The 24,922-nt window shown below is 48.5% G+C and overlaps 1 protein-coding gene across 1 annotated transcript in view; it reads right to left on the reverse strand.

Moving 5' to 3' along the window:
* The window catches only part of EPS8L2 (EPS8 like 2), a 68,829-nt gene that overhangs the window by 27,060 nt on the left and 16,847 nt on the right, over positions 1-24,922 (reverse strand). Inside the window, exons 2-4 of the mRNA XM_030039587.2 lie at positions 19,301-19,365; positions 17,902-17,957; positions 1,033-1,097 (exon numbers count right to left, since the gene is read on the reverse strand). Coding sequence (XP_029895447.1) covers positions 1,033-1,097; positions 17,902-17,957; positions 19,301-19,344 — 165 coding nt within the window. The 5' untranslated portion in view covers positions 19,345-19,365. The remainder of the gene's footprint in view (positions 1-1,032; positions 1,098-17,901; positions 17,958-19,300; positions 19,366-24,922) is intronic.

Consider the following 24,922-nt stretch of genomic DNA (forward strand, 5'->3'; position numbering starts at 1 on the left):
CCAAAGCAGTCTGTGTAATGTGGGTGTCTCTCCCACTCTTCAGTTCAAAGAAACGTGTGGGATCCAAGGGAGGGACAGTTAAATGGTCAGGGATGACCTGTGTTATACAATGAGGGAGGAGCCATCGAAGTCTGGACCTGGCTTTATTATAGGATTTGAGCATGATTCAGAGTTGTGCTGTGGAAAGCTGTTTGTAGCCTTGTGGGAGGATCTGTGAGCTATACCGGAGTCTATTTGCTTGGACTTTCAAATAATGCCATACCATAATGGAACAACTGCTGCTCTCCAAATCAAGGAGTTGGAGAGGAGCAGCAGAAAAATAAAAGATGGCAGGAGAGCTGGTATTGATTTTAGACAGAGCAGGCAATGTGTAAGAGGAGAGAAAAGAAAGGAGAGGGATCTGGTCCAGCCTGAAACCTCTGACTCGTAAGGAGTGGGGTCAGTCTTGGGAGAGGAATTGTCTCAGGACTTGTGCTGCTCTCACAGCCCTTTAGTTTATCTCCTCCACGTGTCTGTGGTGGAGAAATTCCTGTGCTCCACCTACACGTGCTCTTTACTTTCCTACCCTTTTGTGCTCAAAGGAATCAGATGAGAAGCCCAGATGACCCCAGCTTCAGTGGCGTGTTACATGTGATTGAGAGGACTTGTGTGGCCTCAGCCCTGGGGTCCAGGCTGGCAGGACCATGGTGACCTACAGCTCAAGGAGTGAAACTACAGTGGACGGCTAAGGCTGAAAGTGTGTCCTACAGTCCCGGAGATAGAAATAAAGGACCCAACTGGGTGGGAAGCTCAGGAGGCAAGTTTATCTGCAGGCATCAGGGAGCCAGGAACTGTGGCAAAGAAACAGGGGGCTTCAAGCAGCTTTGCTGTTTGCCTTTCTCAGGGTGTGAAGAGAGACACTTGTTTATTTTAAGAAGGTTCCCAACTCTTCTCTGGCCTAATGAAGGTCCAGGACAAACGAACCACATTGCGTTACCAGCATCTATTGCTGATGTTGGCCTTTCAACCCTTAACATTTCATTGCATACTCACCTGTACGTGGTACTGTGAAGTCTCATGCATAATGACATTGGAGTTGGAATACTTTTTCCTTTGTTCTGCAAAAAAAAGAAGAAAACTTCATTGTAGTGGCTGTTTATCAGTATATTAAGGTCTGAGAATTACAGCTCTCATGATGGGTTGCTACAGTCTTTCTCATATTCTCTGAGCTTCCAGCTTCAATCAGAGTATTGGGAATAATGAGACATATTAATGACATTAACTTTTGTAACAAGATTGGCAAGTTGGGTGTGTAGGGTACACATTCAAGTTGTATCCCTTAATGCTGCTGATACATTCATTCCTGGAGGTCAGCACAATTTGTGGAGGAAATGAAACCTAGTGTCAAGGAAAGCCCCAGGCAACGAATGATTAGGGAAGCTCTTGGAAGAGGGCTGGGGAAGTGAGGAGTGGCTTGAGAAGGCTGGCAGAAGGCTATGACATGCACATGCAAGAAGAAAAAAATCCAACCACAACCCACCAGTTTGGACATAACAGCCCTTTGAATCATCCTCCAGAAGAAACCCTCAGCACTACTGTGACGCTTTTAGTTTGCTTTCTTGTGTTTCCTGGCAAGCTGCAGTAAAGGGCTGTAGGTGCAGATAGGAAGGGCTGTAGGGATCAAGGCCAGCCAGTCAGAACCTGGCTTTCTTGTACAATAGTTTTTATGAGGCAACAAATCTTCATTACCTCCCACATTTCTTACTGGAAGGTGGCAGTAAAGAGCAATTGGGGAAAAAATTGCTTGGAATTTCATGAGGCTATTGAATATAATCCTATAAGAATTTACCCTGTCAGCTCTTACTGTGAATTGGTACTTGCCCAGGGATTCCTTATAAATACTCTGCTTGAATAGCAGAGGAGTAACTGTCCAGGCCCAGAGTGAACTGGGAACATCCAAATGGAAAACATCTTCCTCACCAGCAGAGGACATCCTCTGATCTCTGGTTCACTTAGAAAATGCAATGGCAGTTTTATATGTTTTCACCCTTCTTAAAGCTTGTGTTAGAATATCCTGTCCTCTGTAGCAATGGTCACAACCAAGGGGATTTCATAATGCAGCAAGCGTTAGGGCTCCTTGTGTTTTAAAGATGTATATATTAATCTTAGTTTATTTGTGGTTTACTTCAAAGCGCTCTCTAATGCCTTCTCAGAGATGTCAGCGTCTCTCTTGTTTTCCCCTTTTCTTTGAACACAGAGCATGTGGTCTCATTTAACAAATTTCACATTAAAGAGGCTGGCACCTAGAAAATGAATATCCTTACAGGAACTCATTCAGTCAGTTTCCAAATTTACAAAAATAAAAAAGGATCTTTTGGCGAAGTAGTGCAAGACCTAGGTAAAACTTTCCAAAATGTTCCCTTAGTTTATATTTTTAGTAGCATGTCACTCTTTAGTTGACAAACACTCCCCAAAGACTTACGAGAAACACTGGTAGTATTTTTGATTGCTAAAAATTGAAGCTTTCCTTGTAATCAAAAGACTGTGACTATTTATTTTTTTTTAAATAAAATGATGGAAAACTGAAGATAAGTCTATTTCAAAGCGCAGAGAGTGAAATGAAGATAAAGCAGAGCAGGGGCAGGGCACTAACTGGAAGAGGCTGGAGGTAGTAAGGAGCTCTGGGAAGGAGCAGGGTCTGCTGGAGTAGTGACCATCCTGTGATGCCCCCAGAAGGCCTCTGCCTGCGTGAATGGGCTACGGGCAACCAGGGGTCTGTCTTGGCCACTCCTTTAGGTGATAATTTGAGAAAGAGGATAGCAGCCTAACAAAGGTGCTGGTGATGTAGCTCCTCCCTAGGGACACCACGGTTTGTTTGACTTTTCCTTTTGCTGTCCTCTGAAACTGCAAGTGTTTTGCATCCTTTTAGTTTGTTCAGCAGGACAAATACTTGCCTATGCACTAAGTTCTTCCCTGGTTTGCTTCTGTGCAAATCTTTTTCCTTCTGGGTAAATGAGCACAGCTCAAGGGGTTGAAGGAGCTCAAGTGGTAGTTCTGGCTTTACCACTGCTCGTGTCTTGCCTTTTTTTTTTTTTTTTTTTTTTTTTTTTTTTTCTCTGCCCCTTGTATAAAACAGAGAAGTGACTGTTTCCTATCTGCTGCTGCTACTACTGTACTACTGAAGTTACTATCCCATTTGTTTCCCCCCATGAAGTAGCCTCTCAGTGCCCAATATGGCCAGACGTGGTCTCCCTCAGCATTGCCTTCCCGCTCTTGGTTGTGCGGCACAAGTGGCTTTGCAGAGAAGCTGCCAAGCCCCAGCCCCAAAGAAGGAGCAATGTGGGCTCACTTAGAGAAATCAACCAGGTTCTCCCTGCACCCTGGCCACCTTCAGCAGGGACAGGAGCAGGCTGTGGCCTGACAGGTGTGTATTGCCACGAAAGAAGGAAGAGTGATGAGTGTGGGTGATAGGAGCAGGGACAAAGGGAAGGGAACAGCACCTGGTCTCTAGTATGCTTTTGTGTTCTTTGCACATTTGTTAACAGAATCCTTAACAAACTCTTTACAAGCATATCTTATTGTGGTAGCTGTGGGAGTGACAGTGGGGGGACTCCCAAGCTGCTGATCAGGGAGAGGAGCCAGAGTGTGTGCAGAGGAAGAGGGAAGGGTGCATGGTGCACACATCTGCCCACCCTGTGAGTCTCCTGCCTTGGATCTCTGCATGGGAAGAGGTCCAGCAAGTGGGACAGAGGGGTAAAGGGCACAACAGGGCACCCACAGAAGGGAAAGCTGTCATGGTCAACACAAGTAGTGACTGAAGCAGTGCTGCTCTGACAGCATTTTCCTTCTCTTCTGAGTACATCCCAGTAAGAATGGTCTCTGACTATTTTACCCCAAGAAAGTGCAGTCCCCTGGTTGCTCCCAAACCATGGAGCTGTTTTCTACAAGATTTACCAAGCCTGTCCTTTACATCTTCTCCAAAGCTACCAGGAATCACTGAGAGTTCTGCAAATGGACATCTCCAGCAGCTGCCTGTTGCTGCTGCTCGTGTTGCTGCTCATACTAGTTCAGATCATGCATCCCGTCTGTCCCTTTCCCTGACCTCACTTGAGTGAACTTGTCCCATAAACAGCTGAGGACAAGCAGAGGGGTCAGGGGACTGTAGCAATGGGACAGAGAAATGAGGGCCAGGTTTGGAAAGGATGGCAGTTCCTGAAGCTGGTGATAGTGATGGAGAAGCTGTGACACTAAATTACAGCCTGAGTGTTGGCTGGGGGGTAATTTGCCAACTCTAATGTGTGTTCTCCTTTAAGCCTTGCATGCAAGAGAGTGCTAGCAAGGAGAAAATGCAGCAAACAGAGCATCCTGCTGTGACAAGAGCAGAAAACAAACCCCAAAGCACCAGTTTGGAGCTTTAGCTTAGTCCTGGGGTCCTCCTTGTATTCACTTCTCACCTGAATAGCTGTTATTTAAACCTCCTGCCAGCAGATCCTGTGCAAAGGAAGGAGAAGCTGGCCTGAATCTGCTGCTTTCCCAGAGAGTTGACAGGAGTTAAAATATCTTATAGGCACGTGCCTCCTTGGCACTGATTGTCAGGATTTCTGCAAATCCTGACAAATCTCCTTCCTCAGGAGTGTGTGTGCCCCTGCATGTAACATGCAGCCTCACACCTAGATTTTTTCCTGCCTAGAATGGGATAGGATTTCCAGCCAGCCCATCTAGCCCCTGGAATGCTCCTGTTTCTGCTTAATTTGATTTAGCTCACACTTAGTGGGACTTTGGGGTTTCTTTGGCTGTCCTAAAATCAGAGTGCTGGAGGGGAGGGTGGTTAAAAACTGGTTATGGTTGAACAAGCTCAAACCTCTCGGGTATGTTAGACTGCGGGTCTTTCATGCTGTTTTCTTGCTAAGTGTCTGTCAGGTGCTTTCACTCCTGTGACCTGCCATGGTTTGGGGCAGCGAAATGCTGGTCAGGCACAAGGGGTGATGGAGTTGGGATCAGAGCTTGGAACAAGTGCAGGTTTGCAGCGTGCTTTTGCTTTGGGTTCCACTTCTTTAGTGTGAACCTCTTCCCCAGACCTCCCCTTGCATCTCCGTTATGCTTTTATTTCTACTTGGCTTCCATGGAAGGAGGATGAGCGTGTCCCCGAGTGTAGCTTGGGCTGGGTGGGCATTGCCAGCAGGTGTCTCTCCAGAGCAAGCACTGTCCCGAAGGGCTGCTTTCCTTGAGATTTAGCTTGGGGTAGTCACCTTTCTCCTTGGGCAGCAGAGAAGAGCTTTTAAATTGAGCTCCTCTTGGTACTTCTTCGAAGACACAGGGCCGAGCACTGGTAGCAAACCTGTTTGTGGCTGCAGGAGCATGCTAAACGTACAAAGATAGCCTAGAGACAACGAACACGAAAAGAGATGCTGCTGCTTTTGTTCAGAGCCTGGCAAGAGTTGATAGAAGCTGATTTCAAGCTGATTTCTAATGCTTTTTAACACTTTTCTAACACTCTTTAAGCCTGAGGTGTGCCACCAGCTTGGCAGGACACCCGAGTACTTTGGACCTTGTGTCTCTGTGCCTGTGTCTGAAAACACAGCAGTATGCTTTGCCTCTGCAGCTAATTCCTGGTAGCCCTGAAGTGGCTGCTGTTCGCAAGTAGAAATGATGTATTGGTGGGCATGCTGGCAGGGGCGTTAACGGAGACTGCAGTTCTCTGAGCCGGTGCCTTTTACACCGCCAGTGCTGACTCAGGTGGAACGAGGATAGTTTGGGGGGAAAGACCTCAGACACCCAGCACGGCTCCCTGCTCAGCCATTAGCTTCCAGAGTGACCTTGAGTAAATTAATTAATATTTCAGCACAGCCACTTCCCACCTTAGCCTCACATTGAAGGGTCAATGGCATTTTCTGTTTGCTGTGTGTTTTAATTTCAGTCTGCCCTACTTCAAATGTGGGGCAAGGTCTGGAAGAGGGCACACGGCAACACACACCGGAGGGATTCGTGTCTGATGTGAGTAACTTTTTTTTCTGTCAGTAACCTCAATTTCCTCACCAAGAATTTCTCATGTAAATAGATGACACTAATGGAAATGAGAACACTGCGTCTGTGTGGGATGGAGACAAATTTGGATTTTAAGACATCCCATCCCCTCCTTTTTAAAAGGGAGTGGAAAAGGCTGAAGTGGTTGGTCTGGAAACAAAGGGTTTTTACATTGGGACAGGCAAATGTCTCCAGCCCTGAAAGAAAGGGTGTACAGCTGTGTCAAGAGCTGGTAGTCCTCAAGGAAGGGAAGGTATACCAGGGGGACACGGTTTCCAGGGGGAGGCTAGTATAGGACTGCGTTTCTGGTAGAACAGCCTACCAGACTGTAGGCTGGCTTTCTGGTAGGAGAACCAGACTGGCTTTCTGGTAGGAGAACAGCCCATGGAGTTGTAGCAATGGTCAGGGCTGCAGCTGGTTGCCTATAGACTTTCTGGGGTCCCCTCCGATACCTTTGCCCTTCAAGCTCAGAGAAGCTGCACGTGTCATGGTCAGGGCAGATCTCAGCATGCACCTCTGAGAGAATGTTTAGAGAAGCCCTTGGAAATCTTGGGGACCTGTAGAAACCTCAGAGCTCTGCATAGCCCAACTTCCCATCACCTGCACTCAGAGGTAAGCTGACTCAGAGGGACAAAGGCCCCTTTCACCATTTGCAACCTTTTCCTGGGGGAATTTCTGCATTACCTTTAAAAGCTGCAGAACTAGAACAAAGTGCCTCTATTTTGTCTCAGGATGCCATTCAAATGACGTCCCAGAAGCTGCCCAGGGTGAGAAAGGGGGTGTTTCTGCATATTCTCTTTCCTGTCCCTTTCTTTAAGATGTCTGCTTGTTCCTTCTCCTGAAATCCCTTCTGTCTTGTTGGCTTCTACCTGGCCCCCACACCCATGGAAACTTTTATTTTTGTGTTTCCTCCTGGCATCCACAAATATAACCACAAGGCCTGAAAACAGCCAGGCTTTCCGGGGACAGCAGAGTGCCAAAACACTGAAATCTCCTTTCCTAGTGCTTAGTTTTGATTTAAACACAGGAAGAGTTAAAGATCCAGGCTGCAGATCACAAAATAGTCAGTCTTAGGCCACATCTATCTGAGAAGCATGGGTGCTTTAAAAAAAAAAAGAGGGTTTTTTGGTTTGTTTACTTCAAAGCAATGTGGTGAAATATTGCAGACCCTTCCGTGGATGCATCATTATTTGCCTTAGCTTAAATCTAGCTCTGATTGTGCTGGGCTGATCCGAATATGCCACACACAGAACGATGCCTTCAGGGAGATCTGTGGCCATTTGACTCTATGGATCAAGGGGGATCCTTTACATTGAACAGGTGAACTCCCTTGGCCAGAAAAGACTTCAGAAGACAGGTTGCTTGTCCTGGGTGGCTTTCACACTGCCCTTCTGCACAGCCCTGTCCTCTGTCTGCTTAATTTTGTATGAATGAATGCACGCTGGCACATTAGCAGCCATAGCTAATTTCCTCCTGGTTTATCTGACACCTCTCCTACTAGGACACTTTGCATTTCTACAACGTCTTGCAATGGAGAAGACCCGAGCACCACAACTGGTTATCCAACCCATATCCTGGCCCCAGGAGGCAGAGAATTTGCATAATCCCCATGCGATAAATAAGCATTACAGGAATATAGTGATGATTTTCCCAAAATTAGGTGGCAGCTGCTGTCAAAGCTTAGACACCAATCTGCACCTCTGTTTAAATGAATTATCTTCTGCTGTGACATTTAGAAGCTGTAGCAGTGGAGGACTCTGGATATAACACAGGCTGGGCTGCAAAGGGCAAGGAGAGCTCCAGGGCCATGGCACTAGTACAGCAAACATCTGCAGGTGATAAAAGCTGGCATGAGCCCACAGTGACCGCCACTGTACTGTTTCCCTTCTGTCTGCCAAAAGAGCCAGAGTTGGGAAAACAATACACCTTTGTCCCTTGCTTTTGGTGTCTGGCAACAAAAAAAACCAAACTCATAGCATGGGGATGCTGTCTCATCTGGAGGAAGGTGGCTGGTGTGATCCGCTAAAAAGCAATGATGGGTAATTCAGTCGCGCTGTTTCTGAGCCCAAACACTTGTTGTATGAATGGCTTAGGTCATCCAGTAAGTTTTGAATTACTTGAGTGCAGATGCCATGTGGGACATGTACATTCTGGTAAATTGTCTCATTTCTTGCCTCTAAGGATTTGGCCCAGTGAGCCCTAAGACACCCCTTTCAGGGAAAAAAAAAAACCCTATAAATGGTTCTTTAGCTGAATTCAGTTCAGTTGTTCAGTCCTTTTGTAATCAGCTAGCTTTAATCTTGCCACTTACCCAGAGGTGTGGGGAAAACTGTAAAGCCATTCTCTGAAGAATGTTATCTATCACCAATATCTTACGGATAAACAGTGCTGTGGGAATGATGTTTCCCACTGGCACCAGTGGCCATGTGAGGAAATGGAAAAAGCTCAGACCACTGCAGAGGTAGCAAGGTGCATTTTACTCGAGGTCTCAAAACTGGGTGCTGGGCTGAAATCCCAGTGATGAGGCTAAAATCTTGGCTGGAAGGGAGAGCGTCCTGTTTGGCTTTATGTTAAGGAGTAGAAGGGATGAAAGAGTAATAAATGAGGAAAAAAAAGCAGGATCGATGTACACCCTGGAGGGATGGGGTTATCAGCTTGGTCCAGGAAGCCAAACTGCATCTTTTGTGCCAAGTTCCCTCCCCATTTCCATGCAACACCCTTTTTCGCAGGGAGCTGGGACATGGCTGTGCACACTCCCTTCAGCCTGGCGGATTGTGTGCACAAGAAATCAGCTAGCAGGATAAATTCTGCCTGCTGGGACCAGCTTAGAGCTGAAATAACTTGGTTAAAGTCTCTAGGGATGTAGAGTAGAGCAAAGGAGGGCAGAAGTGGGCTTGTCTCTCTTTGTGCATGTCCCCTGCCAAGCCAGCAGGGCAGAGCATCCCCAGTACAACATACCAGTGGTACCAAGGGTGGGAGAAAGGGTGGTCGTAGGGGTAGGACACCCAACAGGGCACCTGGGCTTGGGCCCTGCCTCTGCTGCCAGCTTCTGAAATGGCCTGTGAATATTCACAGGGGGGAACATCAGCCTAGGGAGGAGGGAAACAACCTCCTCTGGTGTTCAGCTTGTCTGACCCTGAAGCAGATAGCCAAAAGACGTTAGCTGAGCAGTGTGCCAAAAGCACCTATGGCTGCTGACTGCTGGGGTACAGCTGTACAACCGTACAGCTCTGCACAGAAGATGCTTGTGCCTCTGCATGTGGGGTAAACAGGCTGAATGAGTTGTGTTCCCACCACGCTCTGCTTTCCCCAGATTCCTAGTGTGTTATAGCAGGTTTTTTCTGCTCTTTTTGCATTTTCTTAAGTGTCTGCGAGAGGGCAGAATGGCCTCAGGATTGCCATGACGCTACCTGTTCCCAGTGTGTTTCAGGGGAGTTTGAGCCCTTCTTTCCTGCTGCTGACTGGGGGAGCGCCTGTGGTGGTACACTGAGCTGCACAGGGGTTACAGTCTTCTACAGGCAGGATCCCAAAGCTCAGTCCCAAGATACCATCTCTTTCCATCCCTTTACATTCTAAACTGCTCTAAACAAACCCTGTATGCCAGGCCAGTCAGTTGTGGTGTAAACGGGTGCCTCTGTAACAAATGCAGCCAGCTACACCAGAGCTGCAAAGGCCCCAGCCTCCCTTCCATGCACATCCTTCTCTGATTAATTACCAAGTTTTATCACACAGGATCCTCCCTGATCCTCCCCATCTCTCCCCGTATTTGTTTTCAGCCGTTGCTGGGCAGAAGACACAGCAGAAAACGTGGGGGATGGACAAGTCATATGTGAAGCAGTCTGTAAGGAACCAAAGGTGTATTGGATTAGGTTTGTTTTCCTTGGCAGTACTAGACCAAGGACCTCTCCTTGATTGCCTGCATCACACTAGCGATGTCCCGGGCCTCCACATCCATTAGAACAGCCTAAGGAAAGTCCTGGCTATTGCCTTCTGGAGCTTGCCAATTCTTTATATTATCTATATGTTATCTAGCAGTGCACACGCTGTTTATAGTAACTTGCCAGTGTAGCATGAGCTAGTCTTTGTGCCAAACCAACAGGTCAGGACACAGCCCTCCAGAGGAGAAACAGAGCAGCAAATGCCTCTGTATGCTAATGGCAATGATGCAAACTTGCCGGGCCTGTGTTATAAAGCAGCCTTATGAAATAGCATCCATTCTCAGGATCTGAGCATGGGACCAGATCTGATCTGGCAGTCTGGCTGCGCATCTGCGGTAGTGCAGCTCTGCTGATCCAACAGGTTCCTGCTTCCTTGCTGAGTGGGAGGATGCTCCAGGTTCTGCAGGGTTAGTCAAGGATCTGGGTTTGTGCACTGCACAGACCTGCTGCGTCTGAGCTTCCGACAGGGAGGCATCTGCAGGTCCGTACCATGCTTCTGCTGTTGCACAGGCTTCCCTGCTTGGGTGTCCCCATGGCCGGCTGGCACGGGAAGAGCTCCATTCTGGAAGGATCTTTGCAGCTTCTTATGAAGCATCAAGCTGCCTGGTTTTACTGTTAGCACCATGGTACTTTCTGAACTGCCAGAGCTTGTCTGTATTGGTGGCTGTGATGCTGGGAATCTTTGCATGGGGCAATTATCACTCATGGCTGGCACGTTAGTACATGATCTGGAAGCTCTTGAAGTGAATGAAAATGCTCTCATTGAGGTTGGGGGCAGCCAGAAGTATGAATGGTCTGTGGCAGCAGGGAGCCGCTTTCCTGATAGCGTGTCGGCAGCTGCTAGTAGGTGTCACGAGGCTGAATTCCTCTTTGGCACGCTTAATATTTGCCACTAGCTCAGACCCAAGTGCTCACATTCCTGTTTTATTAGCTGAAGACACAACCCACTCTAGAATAGCAAATAAAAACCTGAACCACCTCCCAGATTGTGCAAGGACTGAGTACATCAAGAAACACTACATGTTTGTGTCTGGCATGCTGGGGAGTGCAAGGCAGTATGTACAGTAGCATACTGTCTGCTGGGCAGGCACCCAGGGGCTGCTGAGCAGAAGATAATTGGGGTATTGAGGAGCTGCAGGGGAAGCTCCTGGGTAGAGGTGTTCCTTTTTTCCTTTACAACCAGAACTGGAAGAAATCTACCAAATTATTTTTCACCAAACAATCCAAAGTATTGTTTTCTGAACTTCCCATAGCTGGTAATGACATTTTTTGAATGTCAGAATACATTTAGTGAGATTGGGGGAACCTTGATTTAATTAAACAAACTGATGAATTTGCTTTACTTGAGGGCCAAAAAAAAAATTGTAATGAAAAGCTTCTCTTTTTTTGTTGTTATTAATTAAGGTACTTAGGCATATCCACCAACCCATTTCCATTTAAGAAAATGTTCTTCTGAATAAGCTCTGAGCAGTTACTCCATGCAAGGAGAGAACTTGTGCTCAGCAGTCTTGAAGTGGCAAAGAAAAAGGGTCACCGCAGATGCCGAGCGGGCACTGCAGCGTTGGTGGCAGATCCCTCTCTGCAGCCCCCTGCCACTAAGTGCCGTCCCAAAGGCCCTGCGAGGCAGGCACGAGGGCTGCCTGTGGCAGGTCAGAGCGGTTTCAAAGCAGCTCTGCAGCCAGGGCTGAGCCCAGCCAACTCAGATTTCCAGCCAGGAGCACCCAGAGCAGAGCCTGCTCTTTCCAGTAGCTCCAGTCAGGGCTGACCTGAGCCTACATGTTGCCCATCTTACCCATCACTGGGTTTTGATCTGCAGGAACTAACAGGAATGTTGGCTTTCCATTTTATTGCCAGCCCTGTTTCCAGTTGGAGTGTTAAATGTCCAAGGCTTTGAATAAAAGGGTCACTCATAAGGCAGCATCAGAGGGGACCTGGGGTAATCTGAAGCTGGAACCTCGGGTTGGAAAGGGGGTGTGAAGAAAGAAGCTGAAATGGCACTGAGGGAGCAGTGGGGGAGGACAAGGGAGTTATTCAAGGCTGGCAGCAGAGGAGATGGGGAATTAATGTCTTGAGCACTGCTCTGACTTGGACCTGTGATCAGCACTGCCCAGAGCTGTGGTGGGCTGGGGAAGCAAACAGCAACAGCACGTGGGAAAACTGCGCTGCCTTTCACTCCACCTACTGCAGGAGCACTGTGGCTCCCTGTTACTGTCCCATTGCACTGGGCAAATGCATCCACAGACGCTCCCTCCTCTGAGCAGCTTTCAGTCTGTCCTGGCAAATGGCAGGAGCAGGGGAAAGCAATGCCCAAGGGTGAAATGTGTTGGCTATGGTTGTGCAGCTGGTTGGAGACAGACACACGTGTGTGTCTGTCTGCCCTGTCCGGTGCTCTGGAGGTCTTGGGCAAGCAGAGCAGGTCCCTTGGGAGGAGTGGTATGTACAGGAAACACTAGACCTGGAAAATCCTTGTTAGGTTGGTACTGCTGTGGTCAGCACCAGTTCTCTCCATGCCCCTGTCATTTCCCAAATAGGAAACTGCAGGGCAGTCTGAGGGAAGTGGTTCCTCCTCTCTGCAGCAAGGAGTCTTGATCTTTGCTGGATCTCAGGCTTTACTCTCCCTGTGGGACGATAGCTTTAAAGGAAATGGCTGCTCAGTCAGTCAGGTGTGAAGTTGCTTTATCCAGAATTGCAGCTTTACTGCTTTACTGATGGCAAAGCAGACCTGCTTCAGAGCACGGGCTGATGCCTCATCTGAGTCAGATGTGCCTAAAACCAAACTCCTGGCCTTCCCGCTGAGCTGTCGAACCTCAGAAGTCATCTTGGTGAATGCCAGTGCTTTCCGTTTTTAGCTTTTGCTAAAAGACACAGAGGATACAGGTGCATCTGAGGGGGGAGTGGCACAGTGGTGCTAAATGTGAGCTTATGCCAGCGTGGCACTGTTCAGATGCTGCCCAGATCCCCTTGGGTTTAGGCATGTGCATGGTCCTCTCAACCCAACGGTGTAGCTGAGCAAATTCAGGTTTCTAGCCACCACTCCTGCCAGGGTTGTATCCTGCAGACAATACCAGTGTGTGTTAAATCTGCGCACAAACCCTCTTCTGGAGCCTCAGTGCTCCCATTGATAACTGTGTGACTGCCACATGGCCTCCAGCTGAAATAATTAACAAGCTCATGGTTTGGGCAGGCAATAACTAATAGTAAATAATGACTCTTTTGTTGGTCATTGTGCCGAGCCATCAATAGTAAAAGCAGATTTACAATGCAGCTTTAAGGAAAGCAAGACTGTCTTGAATCAATGTTTCTGTCTTCCATTTTTGGGGTCATTCTTGAGTTGGCATAACTCTTGTCTGTGACAGGTATCTCACAGCAGCGACCCCAAGGCCCTGCTTCACGCTGTGCTTACCCAGGGTGCGAGTGAGGGTGCAGGAGAGCCGGCAGCAAGGAATGACAGTCTGGGGGCTATGCTGGGGGCTGGCAAGTCTCATTTCAGAGACCTCCGCACATGGCTGGGGGCTGGAGGCCCCGTTGGGAGACAAGCGAGGTCTGTGGAGACTCCCAGGAGTTGGTCTGTGACCATTAAAGATAATTTATGCCTTCGCCATTAGTGTATTCTGCCTAGCCAGGGCCAGCATCCTCCACCAAGCCTCTGCCGGTGGCTCCTGGGTGCAGCCGCTGCCCACGGAGTCTCCTCTCCCCACGGCTCCCCAGGCAGATGATACCTGTCCAGGGCCATGTCAGGCAGGCAGGAATGGCTCTTCTCTTTGTGTTAGTGCCCCGTGTCCTGTTACAGCACCGAAGCCTTTCTTGGGTTACGGGGGGCGTGCAGTGTCAAGTGATCGCGCCTTGCAGGCTGCTGCTGTTCAGCACCATGTTTCTCCAGCCTAACTCATGCTACAGGCAGTTTCTCTTGCTCCAAAATCCCTTTTCCAGCCCTGTACCCTGACAAGTTTTGGTCTTTTCCAGAAATGAGTGTATCAAGGATATGGCAGGCAGGTTGGAGCCAGCTGGCTGGGTCTCACAGGTTTGGATGCGAGACAAGCGCTGTTCTCCTGCCAGGCTGGCATCTTGCACCTCTGTGGTGCTCCTCCACATCCCATCCCTCCGCTCTGTGGCCCTGCTGGGGGCCCAGCCTGGTTTCGGATCTGCTGGGCACTTCTGTGCCACAGCACTTGAAGTGAGAGGCAAAGACACCTGAGGGGTTGGCCAGGGGTGCTGGAAAGCAGCTGAGCACTGCAGGGACAGACACGGTAGCCAAACAAAAATGGGCTGCTCTGAACACTGCTGCAGAGCCATTTCCTTCCTACAGCCCTGTGAGAAATCCACCATAATCGTTAAACTGCCCTCGACTCTATGCCGCTTCTCATGGTTACACTGCCTAATCCGTCACGAGAGACGGTGCTGTCTGATCAACCATGAAAGCAGCTTAGATGAACGCCTCCTGAAGTCCACCTGGGTGTCACCACAGAAAGGGGTGGCAGAAGCCTGCTGTGGGAAGCACTATGCAGAAGCACTTCCTCCCAGCCCTTCCCTTGGCTTCTGCTGGAGCCACACTGGTTTCCTCCCCCCCCCGCCCCAGGCTTTCATCTAGGCTCAGAACAGATGCCAGTAAGGGGAGAAGCAGCTTAATTTATTTATGGTATGCATTAACATTTATTCAGCTGGTTGCTGTGCATTGAGTAAGGTGGCAACTTGATAGGTGCCAGCCATTCCCCCTGCTGCCAGTGGAGCCGGGGCTCGCTCTGTGCAGGCAGCCACAGACTGTTCCAGAATGTGGAGCTGAGCAAATGTGATGCTGGTTTGCTAAGGGGGGGAGGAAAGGATGAGTATCCTGCTCTCATGACAGCCGGGAAACTCCACCGAGGACAGCTGAGCACCTAGAAAGCGTATCCAACTGATCAAAACTCTGGTAGGGATAGAGCTGGGATAAGATAGCTCAGGGCTTTAAGCTCATTTCTTTGCAGAATTCCCTGGTGACTTTGCATATCTCTCTGCATCCCACTGTGCTTGCCACAGTGAAGAAGGCACAGTGGGATGCCACGTACTTGATGATCAAGGCAATTACAGCAGGCAGAGGGTCACACCAGGGCAGCCACCTTTCTGACCCCACAGGCTGTGTCCTGTGTGGCCCTGTGAGTTTCACACTATGTCCATGAACCCCCCAGAACAGATACCCCCCCAGTATAAACCTCTGTCATCCAGCTGACTTTCTGTACGCAGCCTGGAGCTGCTGCTCTGCTTCAGCCTCACCATGATGCTTTTAAATATCACTCTCCAGGGTCTCACCTGAGGTGGCTTTAATACTGCCAGTAAGTCCCTGTTGATACTGGGGTCACCTTAGCCCTCAGATAGCAGTTGTGTCCCTGCAGTTGGCACTCCTGTCATGTTAGGCCAGTAATGAAGGCTCAGGCTGGGTTAGCATTTAGAGCCCAAGTACCTGAACTAATGGTTCAGTACGTGCCATCCTTCCTCCCATACCTGCTGTGTGGTGAGAGGCACTCTATTGTAGAAAAAACATCTTAAGAAAGCTAAAACCAAGGCCTCGTTCACCTAGGAATAATATTTAGACATCTGTGCATTGGAGCATCTGTGTACATTACCCAGTAAGCTTTAAATGCAGATGTCTGTGTGCTGTGAATTTGGGAGTCATTGCACTAATTTCTTTGGAAGCCTGGCAGTGTACACAGGCTGAGGGTCCAGCCTGATTACACTGGAGAAAAATGGAAATACGAAGAGTCTTGTAAGCTCTGAACGTCCCTTAGCAGCATTGTAATCACATAATCAAGGCCAGCTCAGCTTGATGTGATTTGTTTCATTACGAAACATAATTCTCCCCGGAATTTTAGTTCTTGCCTGCCCTCCATCCCCAAATATGCCAGCTCACAGCAGAAATTAATGTTGGGGGAGGGAGGATCCAAGTGCGAAGAGGACCCAGACATTTAAATATTGGTTTAACACATGCTGAGTGTCCTTTGATAATGACATGCTGAATTAGTGGGGCGGGTTTCAAGTTCCACCAAGAAAAAACCCTGTGGATGTACTGGTGCAGTGCTGGGCTGAGCCATCCAACAGCCACTGATTTATGCAGTAAATGACTGCAGACCTCATACTGTGCTTCAGAGGTGGCAGGGAAATAACAGGCAGCTGATTTACTCCTCTTGAGGATTTGGCCCATGGACTTATGGTCTTCGTTTAAGGTTTGATGGAATTTGGTCAGAGAGGTCCCATCTCCAGTGAAATTTGCTTTTGGGGTGTGTCCATACAAAAAAATTTAAAAGATATAACTCATTGTTGAAAATGACTTATTTGAAAAACTGTGTTTGTTTTAAAGGCAGTTTGCCAGCCTTTCCCTTTGCTAGCTTTTGCGGTGGAGGCATTGTGAGGTGGTCCCCGCTTGCCGTCCTTGCGCTCACAATTAGATCCCACCCTGAAACCCTGACAATTCAGAGCTCTGGGCTGCCTCTGCCCGTGGGTGCTAACCTTGATTATGTGATTACAGTGCTGCTAAGGGATGGGTCCAACACAGTTGTCAGCTCTTGGTTTCATTTTTACATGTCTCTGTAGGGTTCTCTGTTTACCTTGCAGTGACTCTTTATTTACCTTGCAACTATAATCTTTCTGCCTCTGATCAGATCTGCAGGAGCGTTCAGTGCACAGCAAAAGAAATTATGCTGTTAGAGGTAGGAGGAGCTCATCTGAACTAGCAGTCCTGTGTGCAAAGTGGAGCAGCACCCAAACTTTTCCATGCCTCATCCGCTTGCTTCTTTCTAGGCTTATCATGTGTCATTTCATCTCCAGACAAGTGACTGACACAGTTCAAACCCCCACTTGGCACCTGCCCATCATGCAGCATCCACGCCACAAATAGCCCCAGCCAGTAGCACCAAATTTCTGTTCCACCTTTATTCCCATGTTTCCCTTCTTTCCAGCTAATCGAAGTTAACAATGACTTTAACACTTCATCCATTAAGTACAGTCCCTGCCTTCCCACCAGCAACCACTTCTCTCCAGGCAAGATAGGTCACTTGCAGGACACTGCCCAGGCCACTCCACACTGATAAACCTCCAGCCAAAACTGTTCAGCAACCAAAGTCACTTCCCAGGGACTAATAAACCACCCTCACCTCCTAGCTGCAAAGGGAGATTTCTTATCAAATACAAGCTCTCCAACAAGGGTCACACATAGCCTGTTCGTACCCAATGAAAGCATCAACCAAGCAAATCGACAGCTCTCAGGTGTGAGAGTTTGCAGGCTCGAACTCCTCAAAAGCTGCTAGTGTTCCCCCAGACAAACCCCCATCTTCTTATCCAGAGAGTGACTGAGGGAGGTGACTTCTCACACAACTTTCTGCTTGTTCTGCCTACCCCACAGGCCAAGTCTTCACCTGGGGTACGTTAAGAGAGCTGCTAAGATCAGGAATCACTGTTATTGGTACCTAAATGTTCTCTATGGCTCTTCACCCAGGGACTCACTGGCTCCTCTGGAGCTGGGGTGGTTTATAACCAAGCTGCATATCAGGCTTTGCACAAGCACCCATCCTACCAATTCCATCTACTTCCAAAGAGCCAAAGGGCAGTGGAGTTTTCATGGTTCACTGAATAGTTAAAAAGATGATAATCATTAACCTGCTGAGGACAGTCTTTCTTTTGTTAGGCCCTTTATCAGGTTATCTTGCTAACATAACTGGAGAGGATCTGGGTGATGGGTGGGGGTGAGGGGAAGCAATGTTCTGCATAGCTTGTCTGTTCTCAAAAAATCATAGCTGTCCCCAGCACGGGAGGCAGTGGCACAGAGGCAAGATGCCTTTTTGCTGCCATGTCAGGCCAGCCTGTTGCGTATGCAGGTCTGGATTCACGTGGCTTTGATTGAGTTCCAGCCTAAAACTCCCCAAGAGCTGTGTCCAGATCTCCAGAGGTGCTTTTGCTATAGGAAACCTTAGATGTGTTTGTAGGCACAACTTACCATACAGGTCCTTTGCGCTCAGCTTGGCGGCTCCATCTGCTCTGCCCATGCTGCCACTGTAAAAGAAAGAAGGTACAAATAAACCATCAGCTCCCAGATCTTTTTAACATCTGCTTTCACACTGCAGCTCATGCGATAATCAGTACAGCAGCTCTGCAGCTGTCCTGAGAGGGACCAGCCCTGCCCTCCTCATCATGTCCATCAGATGTGGTGCGACTCCAAATTACCAGGCAAAACATTTGCTTGTCTGACCGTGCTGGTGGCTCCCTCTGCAACCCTAGCTGTCATCCACACCACAGGCACATGTCACTAAACCCAGAAGCTGGAAACAGGAGACAGAGGAGCCCATCTAGGCCTGTCCCCACTAGAGTTACTTTCACGCGCAGTGTCCCCTGGAAGGACATCGCTTCTGGAGGGGCTGGACAGTGGCTCCCAGTGAGCGATAAGTGCGTTTGTGACTGGAAGCAGTGCAGGTAAATGGAGACCCCTCCATGTGATACCTGAGTCCACCTGAACCTGAGGCAGTGTAAGTGCCGAGATTAAGATCCCTTATTAGTGGACTCTTTTGAGATCATGGAATCATAGAATAGTTGGAGTTCGAAGGGACCTTTAAAGGTCATCTAGTCCAACCCCCCCTGCAATGAGATGGGACATCTTCAACTAGATCAGGTTGTTCAGAGCCCTTGAAGGCAGGTGCTTAGATGTAGAACGTGTCCCATGTAAAAATGTGGAAGGACGTAATTGCGTGTAAACACTTGACTTTTGGGGTGTCAGGTCTCTAAGCGTGGGTTACATCCCCTGTGGGCCCCCCCACCCCCATGCCTGGGTTGTGCATAGGAGTGTGCAGCCAGGAGATAAGAGTGTTTTCTCCAGCTCAGGCCTGGCAGAGGAGGATCAAAGCAGGATCTCAGGGTTTCAGGCACTGTGGTCTGGCAGTCCTGCATGGTGCAGTGAGCCAGTTGGTGCCCAGCGGCTACTTTCTGCTCTGTCACCATGTCCCCCTGAGGGCAGGCAGTAGTTCACAGTGCTCATACACCTACACCCTGCTCTCCAGAGACCAGGAGCGTGCAGGAAGGAGGGAGAGAGCTGGTGGCTCTGGCTCCACTGGGAAGCTGCCATGGGCTGCCATAGCCCCCAAGCCACAGGCAGAGAGGCTCCTGTGTCCCTCTCCTCTCTCCGCACCTAATGCAGCATTACCAAGCCACAGCACACAGAGCACATGAGGTGTGAGGCAGTGATGCTGGCTATGGCCACAGCTTGTGAGGTGCCCAGGAAAGGTGAAACAAAGACCAGGGATTTGGGGGACAAGTGGGACTGCTAGGAGCATCCCTGCGGCTGGTAGGAAGGAGTGGTGGTGCTCAGCCATGAGATGGAGGAAGACCACCATAGAGATCCTTACTTTGATGAGCCAGGATTGCTGCTGAGGGATCCCTTGAGACTCATGTCGCTTCACAGGACAGGCAACTGCAGCAGAAGCAGAAGAGACAGGGTTAGTGACTAAAAAACACGCTATCAGATGATTTATCTGTGTGCACGCTGCCCTCCCTGCCTCTGATTTGGGGTCTCCAAGCAGCAGCGGGGGCAGATGAGAGCGGTCAGGCAAGGACAATGGGGTTTTCTTGCCACTCTGCCCCGTGGCTCAGACACTTCTCACAGCTCTGACCTGGGCTGAAGATGACACATCCCAAGATGCCTTTCCAAAACCTATTTCCACCTCTCCCCTCTTGCCCGTCCCTTCCAGGAACACCCCGACTTTGTGGTATTTCAGCACATCTTTTTCTAGCAAAGCAACCCTGCTTACAGTATAGCAGGGACTGATGCGGCCTTTGCCTTTACAGTGTGTCAGAGGCCATTAACAACCATATGGATCCCTGTGGCCATGTGCTCATGACTGTAAGTATCCTGAGTTATTTTTCATGCCTAGAGTGCCATTATCTTTTGTTATGTGGTAATTTTAAGCTCTATACCAGCTATTAAAGTATCCTTACCAGGGTATTGCCTGCATAGAGAAAAGTGAGATAATTGTGAATGCTGCTCCAGTGGCAGCATAAGGATAGAGAAAAATTTAGTGTGATGGCTGAGTGTTTGGTGAGAGGCAGACAGGCTCAGTTCACAGATATTTTTTTCCTCCTCTTTCAGATGAGAATTATGAATAATGTGAGAGAAGATGTGAGAGAGATCCAGGCACTGCACTGAGAGCAGAACTGCAAGGGAGGGAAGAAGGGGGGGGGGGGGGGGGGGGGGAACGAGGTATAATAAAACCTCAGGGGATGCTTTGTATTGGCATCCAAGATATTCACCTCTGCTCCAGTGCATGAGTTGAAGGAAAGCCAAGAAAAAAGTCTTCAAGGTTTTTTTTATTCACTTTTGAAAAGTTCAGGGGGTGCCTGTCTGTGGGCTGGGCACTCAGCGCCTCTTTTTTGCTTTGCCTGGGTCGGACCCTGCTCACCTCATTATATGATTGTCAGAATTCAAAGGTATAGCTTTAAAATACTCATCGTTGGCTTGAAGGAAGAAATTAATCAGTGTCTTCAGTGGAATTTCCTGCGAGGGGACCTTTGAACGTGCTTGGCGTGTGCCGTGGGGCTGCTGTGACAGCCATCCCTGGCAAGCGGTGGAGCTGCCTCGCAAAGGTTTTTCTTACCTGAGTTTAGGCTAAAGTATGTGTTAATCCCCAGGGAATTTGGAGTCAACCCTGGCACCTGGGATTTCCCCTCTGGAGGCTGACTGTCTCTGCTGCAGGGCTCGTTGTATCGTCAGCAGAGCTGCCCTAGATTCCTTACCTATCCGTGTTTATTCCTTGTGTTGGAAACACTCATTTGTGGTATTTTGCTCTATGTGTTTCACCCTGAGGTGAGGGCAGATACAGAGTTTTCTCATTCATCTTAACAAAACTGCATGTCTGTCAGAGGGATATATTTTGTGAAGATCCAGCACTCTAGGTGAAGCACACGGCTTGTGTGTGTGCTGCATGGTTGCATACTGCTAACAGCATTGCACAGCCACAAAACACGCATGTGTATGCACAGACTGTATGGTGGACCCCGGCATGTTTTGGGCTCAGCCTTATGGCTTTCAGCCTGCTTTGTGTCACAGTAATACTCCTCAGCACTGAGACACTGTTAGAAATTACTTTGAAGTGCATTTTGTAGCTAGTATATTAAATTCTCCCTTTTTCACCTCTCTTGTGGTTGATACTAAAGTCCATGCACACACACACACATATTCAGATATAAATTCATATACACGTTAGAATAGAAACTTGGTGTTCTGCCAACCCCTCTGAGTGTAATAAAACCCATCCCTGTGCCCAAGCTTGGGTACCTGTGAATTTTTCCTCTGTTAATAGCTGTCTGCTGGTTTCCTTTTACAGTCCTCAAACTGTTCCTATCTCCCAGATCTCTGTGTGCATTAGCATAAGATACCTAGAAAAGGGAACGCGCTCTAATAAACCCAGCTTTGGTCTGTTTACACAATCCAATCACATTAGTCCCATGGCTGATGATCGTAACTGGGAATGTTTCTCCATATTAATGTAATATTTCTGGATCCCTTTCACTTACTGCCCCAGGGCTGTGTCCTTAACGGACTGAAATCCAGGTTGCTCCAGCAGATAAGTGGCACCAAGTTTGGCCCATGGAGGTCAGAGCTTGCTCCCAGGCCCCAGCCGTGAAACAACAGGAGGAACCAGGGATGCAGCCAAGATCACCCTAGCTTTTGTTTCTCCTTCATCAGCTCTGCCCCAAAGACAAACTCTGGGGATCTGCTCCTGCTTTTAGAGTGACCCATCTGGTCAAACCCTATGTGGCTGTCAGAGGAGCAGACCCCGTGGCGATGGTTGCTGGTCAGCTTCGTGGGTGAAGCAAGACCAGCCGTAAAATGAGCCAATTCTTTATCTCATGGTAGTTAATGAGAAAGTATGACAGGATAAGCTGGGCTCCCTAGAGGAAGGCAGGATGAGCTAATGTACCTTGGCTAGTGCAAACGCCAGTGGACCCTGCAGGTGTCAGAATGACTTGCCAACATGCTGCTTGAAGTGTGTGGTGGGAACACCCACCACCCATGAAACAGCAGAATGGTTTTGTGCCCCTTGCAGTCCCATTTATACCCTGACGCTCCAAAAGTCTTCCACCTGGCCAAGCAGAAGCTGTAACGCATTAGCACCACTGACATTTCAGCGAGGGGCTGATTATAAATTGCTCCTTCTGACATGTCCGATTGAGTGATCCCTGGTCCATCTCAGCATTTGTAATGCAGTAAACCCCCATGTCCCCCCTCCCTTCACCCAGCATTGTTGGAAGATTGTCCTCGCTTCCAGGGTGCCTGTGTTCAAAAGAGGGCATGAAACTGGAAGCAATGTGAGTGCCTGCCAAGTCAGCAGGTCCTTATCCTGCTGGGCTCCCTTCTTTTTATTTATTCATGCTATTTTCATTATTTAACCTTTGCCTAGTTCTTACAGCTGCTTTAAGGGCCATGTCTGTGTTCAAACTTGGGTTAATCGAAATGAGGGTGTGGTGTGATGCTGGCCAAGTTAAACCAGGACAGAGCCTCACGCCAGAACTTTTAATTCAGTTTAAATTGCCTGATATTAATTGAATCCTAGCTGGCAGACTGGGGGGGGGGGGGGGGGGGGGGGCGAGTGTGCACATTTCTGAGGGGTTGGAGACTTTATAATGATTTTGCCAAATCAAGAGACAACCAAACTTGAATAAGATGAAGAAAGGGCTGAGAGTACTTCACGTCCAAATGTGGACACAGCCAAAGATAAGACGTGAGAGACAAGATGAGGCTGTGGCCGAGTGGCTGGCTTTCTCTAGATTTCCCCCTCCCTGTGGGGGCATCCCTAAGAGCTCTGACAGTCTGCAACCTCTGACACACAGGTTCTCTTCTCCCTGCTGTCATTTCAGCTGTGGCTTACGCTTCCCTGAGTAGAGGGTTTCTTATCTCCCTGCAGGGTGCGGCTGCTTTCTCCTCCTTCCCCAGCGGGGTGAGCACGCATAGGAAGGGAAGTGAGAGCCAAATTTAGCCGTGCATGTATGGCTGTGCAGGGCTTGCCTTTGACTCAGACGTATCAAATCCAGTTTCGACACCATCACCCACTCTTTTGATGGTGCAGGGCAGTGTTTCTCCATGGGTCACCAAGCAAGCCAACTAAGCCTTGCCACGTGAGCGTGATGTTTAATGGGATAGGGGCTCCAGCAGCTAAGCCAGGCTCAAATTCTGGCCACGGGGACAGACGGCAGCACTACGCTTCTGCTGGGGGGACTTACAGGGGAAGCTTAACTGCCTGGTTAAAGCCTGGCACTGTGACCCATCCCAAGCCCAGAGATCTCATGTGCTGAAACAGAGGGCCTTAGGGAGGTCAGCAGAAGTCAATGCTAAAGGACATCAAGGTGGGTGAAGTCGTATTGTACTTTAAAGCAAAGGAAATCTCACTCCCTGACTTTCCGGTCGGTCTTATCCTTGGAGGTCAAATATCCTCCTGAAGACACACAGAGTTGTGATAGGAGCCTGGCATTGTTGTCTGTGCTACATTTCTGTACTTTTATAGCAAATGGAAGCAGGCCATACATTGTTTTGACTTTCTTTGAGTCTCTTTGAAGAGGGAGCTGCAATGTTACAAGGGTGGAGAAGGTCTGTGGGAGGGGAAAGGATAATAGCTCTCTCTTCTCTTTGGGCCGATCGCTGCTATTGTCGTACATTATTTTTATTAGGTATACTTCTCCCTTGTCTGCTGTGGTCATACATTTTTGTTCTCACAGCACACAGAAAGGGACTGTGAAAAATTCTGGACTTTGGGTGAAGATTGGACAACCTGAAAATGAAATACTAGTGTCTTTTTTAGGGCTATTATTATCATCACTGTTAATAACAATGGCAGCATCTAGTGTCTGTGACTGTTTTTCATTATGGGTCCAAGAGTACCTTTAAGACTGCGATCAGGTAGAGCGTGCTGGAGAAGGTTTGTTGGTATCAGAGGCCGTTAGAATATATGATTTTAGTGATGGGGAAATGCTGGTCAAAATGCAACACCTTTTGCTGGAACAACAGTAGAAAAATATGGCAAAATCCCCAAAATCTTAAAAACTGCTAAGCTACCTAGGAGTAATAGTAACTTTTTTCTAGCATGCTCTAACTCATTTCTGACAGACCTTGTCTTTGTTTCCATCAGTCATCCCACTGAAATCTGCCCAGTGTGACAGGACTTCCGAATTGCCCACCAGCTAGTATTGAAACATATTTTCGTACCTGAAGCCATGGTACTGATACTGATGGTTTAACCGATGTGTCACAAAAAGGGGTCAAATAAGGTTTGATGTCTATAGCCTAAAGCATTTCTTGACCAAGTTGGACCACCTGGAATGATGCCAACGTGCAAAGTATGTTATGCCCTGTCAAGTCAACCCAAAGGTGGTGGTGGGGAATTGCTTCATTCTGCAGCACACATGAAGTGCTTGAGGACGCAGTGAGGGAAGTCACTGCACCAAGCAGATTATGGGGCTTGGGCACTGGTGAAATATATGTGATGGAAATGCTGCCTGGGGGTCCTGCCTGGGGTGGGAGGGGGCAGGTATAATGAGGGTGCTGCTGTCTCTGCATGTTGCCTGTGCCAACTGGATGGGTCAGGCAGAAATGCTAGATTAGAAAAAGCCTCGGCAAGTAACATAAAGCGTCAGTTAGAAACATTAGCTGGCGACCACATGATGTTATCTTTTAAACTTCCCAGGACAACAAAGCGCCGTCTGTTAGGGTTGCTGGGTGTTTTCATAAGGGAATATCATGCTAGTGAAAGCTGTTTGATGGACTGTCCTGCAAAGCTAAGTCTGCTTGTACCCACACAAGAGCAAAGGGAGCACAGGCACTGCGATATATGTCCTGCACTGTCCATGCTCCAGACAGCCCCCTCTAGCCCCTGAGAGTATCCTGCTGACTCCCGTGATCTGTCCTGCCCACTGTGATTGTATTAAAGGACCTGCAGATCGGCAAGGCTGCAATCCCACATCAATCCACTAACAAAACA

Source organism: Aquila chrysaetos, chromosome 16, assembly GCF_900496995.4.
Source record: "Aquila chrysaetos chrysaetos chromosome 16, bAquChr1.4, whole genome shotgun sequence".
In the NCBI taxonomy this organism is placed as follows: domain Eukaryota; kingdom Metazoa; phylum Chordata; class Aves; order Accipitriformes; family Accipitridae; genus Aquila; species Aquila chrysaetos.